Source organism: Prunus mume, linkage group LG2, assembly GCF_029339155.1.
Source record: "Prunus mume cultivar Tortuosa linkage group LG2, ASM2933915v1, whole genome shotgun sequence".
NCBI classification, from domain to species: Eukaryota; Viridiplantae; Streptophyta; class Magnoliopsida; order Rosales; family Rosaceae; genus Prunus; species Prunus mume.
Window position 1 is genome coordinate 25,914,303 of NC_142699.1, and position 9,410 is coordinate 25,923,712.

At 34.4% G+C, this 9,410-nt stretch overlaps 1 protein-coding gene across 2 annotated transcripts; it reads left to right on the forward strand.

Moving 5' to 3' along the window:
* Positions 1–1,989: 1,989 nt before the first annotated feature.
* Positions 1,990–6,843, forward strand: LOC148919915 (uncharacterized). 2 transcript variants are annotated; one of them, XM_089046040.1, is made up of 7 exons: positions 1,990–2,559; positions 2,780–2,929; positions 3,348–3,461; positions 3,544–3,648; positions 4,537–4,644; positions 4,947–5,563; positions 5,935–6,843. In XM_089046040.1, the coding sequence occupies exons 1-7, from the start codon at positions 2,037–2,039 to the stop codon at positions 6,544–6,546; spliced, it is 2,229 nt and encodes a 742-aa protein (XP_088902166.1). In that variant the 5' UTR covers positions 1,990–2,036; the 3' UTR covers positions 6,547–6,843. The 2 variants fall into 2 exon arrangements, with proteins under 2 accessions (XP_088902166.1, XP_088902167.1); XM_089046041.1 differs by lacking the exon at positions 4,537–4,644.
* The last annotated feature ends 2,567 nt before the right edge of the window (positions 6,844–9,410 follow it).

The following is a 9,410-nucleotide window of genomic DNA, read 5'->3' on the forward strand; positions in this document are numbered from 1 at the left end:
GTGGTTGGTTTGTAAATAGTCGAAAGGCTATATATATGTAATTGTATTAATTCTTTTGTTAATTAATGAGACATAACAGATCTCTTAATTCTTGAGAAACCTTTCTCTCTTTTCTCTTCTTCTCTCTCTCTCTTTTACAATACCACAGAGTTTCTACAACTTAATGGTCTGTTTTTATCAAAGAATCATGAGGTGGACTGTTACACAAGGTGGTGGTGGCACCATTTCTTGTTTTGCCTTACTTACGACCCGTTTGGATCCAAGGATTTGGATTGAAGCCTCAAATCTATGCATTTCAAATAAAGATGCATTTTATATATATATATATATATATATATATATATATAGTACAAGTGATAGTCTAAACTAGAGGGGAGAGGGATTTCTCTCACACACACAAATGATGGCATGAGGTTCGAACCTGAGACCTCTTGTCTACAAATCAAGGCCCTTTTCCACTAGGCTAGATCCCGTTGCAAAACAAATTTAAGCTATGAATTTCAATTTCAGATTGTAAACAATCATTTAAAAGACACCATCTGGATTCACGTACCCAAACAAAACACAAAGATAAGCATCTCATGAATCACGTTTCAACACTGATATGTAGCTTTATTAGTTAGCGCTCTATAGTAACTTTCAGAGATCTGTGGCAGTCAAAAAGTGTACCACTGTGCATGACGACTCCTATGTGAATCGAATCTGCAACGACATGATGAAGTCCAGCGAAGTATATAACTTTCTTGTATAAATAATAAACAATGATACCTTTTTAGAAAAGTATTTTTATTTAGAGTATACGTAACTGTTTTTAGACAAGAAGCACAAGGAACTTTACAGGAGAACAAAGTGATAACTTGATATGTAATTATTCTAGCGCAATTCATGAATCACATTGCATGAGTGAGTGTATATATGCCATATGGAGAGAAACTGAACTTGCATCTTCAAGTCCACAACTGAGCTAGCACAAGCATGCGTTGCACGATTGTGCTTTTGATTGCTTTTGGATACAAGAGGTTTTTATCGCTTGGAACAAGCAATGCCTTCCTTCTCGGAAAATATATATTAGGAAGCACCCCTTTGGAAAGTAGGATAAAGAATAAGCTCATTACTTCCGGGATAATCTTTTGTCTGCCTTTTTTCTTTTTTTGTTTATTTATTTATTATTATTATTTTTAAATTTAGTTTAAACGGTCTAATAAGATACTTAATCAAAGTTAGTTCATTGGACAGAATTAATAAGATACCTAATAATAGCGAGCGAAAATTATATAAAGAAAATTTCAAATTAGTACACCACAATAAATGAAAACTAAAAGTTATGATTATCAAATCAGTCCTTATTTTTTGAATGGTTGATCTTTGAAGGAAAACTTAAAGAAGGAAAAAGGCCCTTGAATTTCATATTAGAGGTCTCACGTTCAAATTCCCATAACATTATTTGTGTGTTTGTGAGAAATCCATCACCCCTAAGTTTAGACTATGTACTACCTTCTATTGAGGGATCCCTCAAATAATTTTATTTGAGGGACGCCCATTAGGGTACCCTACAATTTTTTTCCTAATGATCCAAACCATCTATTTTTTAGGTCTTCATTCATAGATCATCCTTATAAAAAATTAGACAAATCGGAAACCGTTTCGACATCCAATTGTGTCTTACAAAATCAATGAACACAGTGCTTCAAGAAAGTACTAAAATTTCAATAACTCAATTAAGTGGTCAAATGATATCGGATTCAAGTGATTTTTTGTAGAGATAATCTTTGAATGAGTATCTACAAAATAGACGGTTTGGATTAGTGAAATACAATCCAGAGTGGGGCCTAGAAGGGGTGTCCCTCAAATAAGCTTATTTGAGGGATCCCTCAATGGAAGCTCTCTGTATGTATATATATATATATATATATATAAAAGAGGGGATGGTTGGATATATAATAATTCTCTAGAGTGGTATCACAAACTTTAAAGGTTTGCTATATATATATATATATATATTGCATCACTCATACACTAGCTAGAGAAGGGCAGACATGGGTACAGAGGTTGAATCCCAAAATGCCATGGTTTCACAGGAGAAAATGAGCAATAGCCTGTTCGAAAACGCCATGAACGGCGAGTGGGAAAAAGTTGTGGAGGTCTATGGATCATCACAGAGCTCAAAAGTTCAAGAGATGAGGATCACCAGAGCGGGGGACACTGCTCTACATATCGCTGCTTCGGATGGCGAAACAAAAATTGTGCGGCAGTTGTTACAGCTCATTGGAAACAATGCATCCAAGATATTGCAAATAAAAAACAAGAAAGGCAACACACCTCTCCACTTAGCTGCTGTAGTGGGGGATGTGGAAACGTGTCATGCAATGGCCACCAAAGACCCCGAAATCGTGTCATCTCTCAACAATGAGAATGAGACCCCTCTCTTCTTGGCAGCTCTTAATGGGCATGAGAAGGTTTTTCTTTGCCTTCATAGTCACTGTGTAGAAGGATGCTATTCATTTAGAGCAAGGAATGGTGATACCATTCTCCATGCAGCTATGTCCGGTGAATACTTCAGTAAGTGTTTGGCCTACCCACTTCTTAAAGAGAGTTGCTATTTGTACCATCATATTTTTTTTGGGATGAATTTGTACCATTATATTGTTGATTACATCTCTAATACAAGTGAGTCCCATATACATTGGTGGGATTCACTTCGACAAAATGATCAATAAGTATTTTATATATATTAACTTAATATCATTCTTTATTATTAATATCCTTTTTAAATATATAGGTTTGGCATTCCAGATCATTCTGTGGTACCCAGAACTTGTCAATTATATTAATCAGAGTGGCTTCTCTCCCCTGCATATTCTAGCCAATACTCCATCAGCATTCAAAAGCAGTAGCCGCCTTAGACCGTTAGATCGTCTCATATACCAATGTAAGATTACCGCTATATATCGATTTTATTTTTTTATTTTTTGGTCTATGATCAAGCTTTTGGATGTTTAATTCATGTAATACAATGCTAATGCATTTGCACTTGGCAGTTTCATGTCTCACTTGGTAATTACTAGGCTTTCAGGGGACAAAATTATTAAAAAAGAGAACTATGATGATATGACCTGCTTTTTAAGTATGTATACATCATATATGTACCTGCTTTTTGAAGAGAAAATAAAAATATATATAGTTGTTTGATCATACAATCAGTAAATCTAATAGCGGAGTTAGAATTGTAAAATTGAGGGGACGAAATAGAAAATATAAGTATACTCTATATCTTGCAACTGTAGAGACCTTGGTATATCTTGCAACTCTACTTCTGTCCAAATAAGTTTTTATATTTCATTTATCAGGTTTGATTGTTGAAGAGCTTAAAGGGGGAAAAGAGGACAAAAAGAGTATTTGTCCCATCGAGAAAAGAGGAAGAAATACCATCGATACGGGTTCTGAATTTCCTCAAGCATTAAGTGAGTGCTCGTCACTTATCCAATTTATACGTTGCTTTTTCGTCACCACAAGTCTAATATAACATAGTTTCTCCATTTCCAGCTAAATCATGGGGAAATGGGATGTGCTCTTCTCTATGTCTAGCTAAGAGAGGAAATAAAAAGGAAGATGCAGAGAATCCCCAACAAGAGAGCAGCTCAATGCCAGGTAAAGTTTGGTAACTATAATGTCCCTTGAACTTGTAGTGAACCTTATCACTTCTCATGAATGGTGTATCCACCCTTAAACTGTAAAATACATCCCTTAAATAGAGAAAATAAACCTAAACAGAAGCACACAAGCAAAAAAAAAAAAAAAAAAAGTCATTTTCACTATTTTGAAAACAAAGAACAAAATTTATTACCAAATATGTTTTCATTTTTCTTTTTCTTTTTTAATAAAAAAATTGAAAATTGATAATTAAGGGCCTGTTTGATAACCATTTCAATTTTAGTTTTAAGTTTTCATTTTTTGTACTGGAGTATAGAAGTAAAAGAGGGAGAATGGAAGTGAGAATGAGAGTGGAGACGATGGGATTGAGACAAAACATGAGGAGAATATGGGAAGGAGGAGTAACAAAAGTGAAAACGAAAACTAAAAATTGAAATATATTTGAAATTGTTTTCACTTTCAACTTTTTGTTTTCACTTTTATTACTCCTCCCTCTCATCCTCCCCTTTCATCATTTCTCTCTCAATTTCAAATGGTTATAATTTCTTCGTCTAATAAGTAAACATGGAAAATAAATAAGTAACATTAAATTTTAGCAGTAATAATGAGAATCCCTTGATTTTCCCTATATCAAACTCCCCTGGTCAGAAAAAACTCATCCTCAAATCTGAATTTTCGTTCACTCCATGATAATCTTGAAATTTAAATTTAATATAAAAACTCTGAATATTTATGCCTTAAAATTTTATGCGATCACAACAGCACAAAGTGCATCTTGTCAAGGTCAATAATTCAATTATAAGACATTACGAATACATTGATAAAATGTTTAAGACTATGTGCAACTTTTTAGCATTGTTTTCCTTCCTGTTTTTCAAATTGTAGCCATGAACCAACGAGAGGAAGATGGGAGAGAAAGTCGTCCCAATTATATTTACTCCTCATGTGTTAAGTTTTTCAACTTAATCACAGCTGTCTTGGTAGCGATCAACGGTGAGTACTATCAAGGCTTATGAGCAAGGCTTGACTTCTTAAAAGTAAGGAGGCGTGCATCTTCAAAGAAAATGGAATTTTGACACTTGGTAAATTCCAAAATAAAACAAAAAAAGAATTTGAAGGAAAAAAAAAAAAGTCAAAATCCCATTTGTCTTAGGAGGAGCTCCTCCTCAATTTTAAGGAGCCAATTGAAAGAAAATAATGTCATTAAGAAAAATCAATTGCACATATTTGTTTGAAACCCCATCAGGCATACTAAAGTTGGTTTTAATTTAGCATGTCATCATTTGAATTTCTAGCAATTTGGAGGATAGATAAAATCCACGACGAGAAAAGGCGACATATATGGGCTACTCAGGTCATGAATCAATTGGTTGAGCATAGTAATTTATACAAGAACGTACAAAGTTCTGGAGAAGCTCCAGACGATAAAGATAAATTTGGAGATGTTCCTGATCCTACCGAATTTGGAGATGTTCCTGATCATACAGAGAAGAAAGGCAATAAAGAAGATGAGAAGAAGGATAATATGGTAGATAAGAAGGACAAAGATAATAAATTGGGAGATAAGAAGAGTGATAAAGATAATTTGGAAGTGAAAAAGCAGACACCAATATTAATTGCAGCAAAGATGGGAGTGAGTGAGATGGTGGAAAAAATCCTAGAAAAATTTCCAGTGGCTATTGAGGATGTGGACTCCGAAAATAAGAGTGTTGCACTGTTGGCAGTCGAGAACAGGCAACCCCATGTTTACCGTTTCCTAGTGGACAGGAAGAAACAAATCACAAGCTTATTACGTCAGGTGGACAACAATGGTAACAATGCGTTGCATCTTGCTGCTAAATGTGGAGGTCATCGGCCATGGCTTACTCCTGGTGCCGCACTACAAATGCAGTGGGAACTTAAGTGGTACAAGGTATCCTATATATCTAACAATAATCTTATTTGTTTTAATGAAGCACCATGTTTGTCTATTTTGGTGGTCCCAATTAGATGCCGTAATGATTTTCAATTTGCATGATTTGATCTATAAACGAAGATTTGGAAAATAAACGATTTTGATTGCTTTGAATAAAATTATTTGAGGAATCCCTCATTAAAAGGGATAAAATCAAGAATAATACAATATTTCAACTAAACACCTGAATTTTATAATGATAATCAAATAGTGAAATTGTTTCTTTTTCAATTGAGACTTAACTCAAACTAATAAGGTCATTAATTGAACAGATATCGATCTTTGAATAAAGTTTTAAATTATATAAATTTTATTGTGCATGGATGCAGTTTGTCAGAGAGTCCCTGCCACCTCGTGCATCTGTTCGCTACAACAAAGCAGGTCAGATACCACAGGAGATCTTCACAACTTCACACAAAGATCTTCGAAAAGAAGGCAGTAATTGGCTCGTCAAAACCTCCGAATCATGCTCTGTGGTTGCTGCGCTCATTGCAACAGTTGCCTTCGCAACATCAGCATCTGTACCGGGCGGACTCGATGATAAAACTGGTTCACCGGTTTTCAAAGACAAGCCGGCATTCGATGCCTTCACCATCTCATCACTGCTTGCTCTCTGCTTGTCAGTAACTGCCCTGGTCTTCTTTCTGTCCATTATTACGTCTCGATACGAAGCACATGATTTTTCCATCAGCTTGCCCCGGAAACTTTTGCTGGGTTTAACATCACTCTTCGCATCCATAGCTGCCGTGTTAGTCTCATTCTGTACTGGCCATATTTTTCTCCTTGACCGACAACTCAGATATGTGGCATATCCATTATATGCAGCGACTTGCTTGCCGGTTACCATTTTTGCTCTTGCCCAGTTGTCCCTCTACTATGATCTCATAAGAGTCATCTTCAGAAAGGTTCCACAGCGCAGCTACAAGGAATATAGACACTAATTAAGTGGGACTGGATCATCTATTCGACGCTATAAATAAATTGTGTTTTTCAATGTGTGAGTGTGTTGTTTTGTTTTGTTTTGTTTTGTTTTGTTTTGTTTTTTTTTGGAGGAAACAAGTATTAATTGGTTTGAGTGTGTGTGGTTTCAAACTTGTTTCCGGAGAGGTGAGGCTTTTGTAAGAAGTGTGCCCCAATTAAAACCAAGTCATATGATGTAAAAACCCAGCTAAGATATATCATATATGTATGGTCAAGAATAAAATGGTGAAGAAATAAACAAAGATTGTTTTTATAAATAATGCCTGATCTCATAATTATATGCCATATGCATGATGATATATATTAAAAGATAATTAGGGTAGTACTTTTACCATGGAATTTGATTAAGGAAAAATTGATGCTTGTAGCATTATAACTAATGGTGGTACGTAATTTCTTAACACCACACCACACAATAACATGAATCCATATTGACATAAAAGCTAGGTCCAGTTTACTAACAAGAACAATGTACATAAAAGATTCTCATAATTTTTAATAAAATTTAATTTTTGGCGTAAAAATTTTAGTGTTAAAAGAAAGGGAGCTAATTTTTTTCACTCCTCTTTTATATACTTACACTTTTTATTGGAAATTGTATGTTACCGCTCTTCTTTTGTCCATGTACACTTCTTTATATGTTATAGTAAAAAGTATTAAAAAAACAAAATGACTTTTTTTTTTTTTTTGGTCGAAACAAAAGAGAATGTAAATGGACAAAAAAATTGTTGAAAAATTAGCACCCAAAAGAAATATTAATTAAAAGTGAAATGAGCTTTTCAAACTGCTTTGTTGTGTGTCCATGCAAAAGTTTTATGTATTTTTTATTTGCATTATACTGATATTCATACAGTAGTTTTTTTTTTTCTTTTCAAAATGCTCATATTCTGTATACTTAATAAATATACAAAAAAATGATAAATAAAAAATAAAAAATTGGTGCTTGCTAACTATAAGATAATGACTTAATTTTGATCAATAATTTGAACTTATGACCTCTTTGGCATTACTTATTTGAGGCCAAAATCACTTATTTTTAAAATTTTAGCTTTTCATCATGTTTGATAAAAGAAGAAATAATCGCTTTTTCAGAGAAAATTGATGTGACTCACCGTGATTTGGTGAAGACCAAATAGATATATAAACAAAAGGAGTTAAAAGGCTACCACTAAGAAAACAAACTAAAAAAAGGGCCACGAAAGACAAAAACCGAATTCTGAAGCACTTACAGGGCATCTGCAAGGAAACACCCTAACGGAGAAAATAAAAGACATTAGCGATTGACTTTGCTTTGTTTTAATACAAATTTATAAATAAACTCAATTCTAGACATGTATTTATAAAAAAACTCAAGCACTATTTAAATATAGAAACACACCCAAAATCAACCCCAAAGTCAACTTTTTGGGTGTGTTTATAAATAGGTTTTGAGTGTGTGTAATGATGGGTTTTGAGTGTGTTTATATGTTTAAATAGTGCTTGGGTTTTTTTTATAATTTCAACTCCCATTTTGGGTGTTTTAGTGAAACTCCCTTATTTTAATTGGTTCACTTCAAGATCCAAACTTTTGATATATTATTTTAATCTCTTTCCTCTCTTTTTTTTGCCCTTTCTGGTCCAAGTGTTAAATGCTTGTTGGAGGATGAATTTGGGCTTGGGCCTATTAGAAAATGAATGCTGAAAATTTATGTTAGGGAAAATTAATTTTAATGGAACAGAAGAAAGTGTAATGAAATGGGCTCAGGCCCAAACTGAAAAACTGCAAGAAGTGGACAGGTCCAGATTGGTTCGGTTATCTCCATAATTTAAATTCAAAACTGGATCAAACCAGACCAGGCCCAGCCCCAATTAGAAGGTCTCTAGTGTAGGAGAATGCCCACAAGTGATGACGAGGAGGAATGAAAAAAAAGTACGTGCCAGCTTTGTATTCCTCTGTTGGACAACAAGTAGGAGGATGAATGTGACAGGAGATTAACAAAGTGATAACTTTGATATGTAAGCATATATTTCATGAGCAGAGCAGAGCACAAGCATAAGCATGCCTTGCACAATTTAGCTTTTGATTGCTTTTTGGGTACAAGTGGGCTAGCGAGCTTAGGACTTTAAACGTCAGTCATTTTGAAGTTTCCTGTTACTTTAGACAACCAAGTACGATCAACTTGATTTGACAGGAGAACACAATGATAACTTGTTATTCCAGCATATTTCATGAGTCACATTCAGAGACGGACCTACTCTTTCACCAGTGACTTTGTCTTTTTTAGCCTAAACTAACATACCCATCCCACCCAATGAATAGCCATGCACTCTCATAATCCCCCTTCACCTTTTTTTTCTCTCTCTTTTTCTTTTTGGTACAAAAGGGGCCAAAGGCCAAACACAAACAACTCATGCTTCTTTTATTTTTTGTTAGAAAACAATCCCTCTTATTTTCTTTTTTTTTTGGTAGAAAATAACCCCCCTTCACTCCACACATACTATAGAAAATAGAAAAGAATTATGTACTAGATGCGCTTCGAAAGGTAAAACTCATTATGTCATCATGATTAGGTGTTGCCTTTTGTTATTAATGAATTTCACTATGTACTGTCAAGTTTAATAATTATGTGCGTAAGGTAAATTTAGCATATCCTAATTTGAGATCCTGGGTCTGTTCGTGGTCACATTTCATGAGTTCTACTTGTATGTGGAGAAACTGACGTCCAGCACAAGCATGCGCTTTACGATTTCGCTTTTGATTGCTTTTATTTCCATCTCTTTTTGTTTTATGGTATACAAGGTTTTTATCGCGCTTGGAGTTGGATGGAACAAACAAAGAGCAATT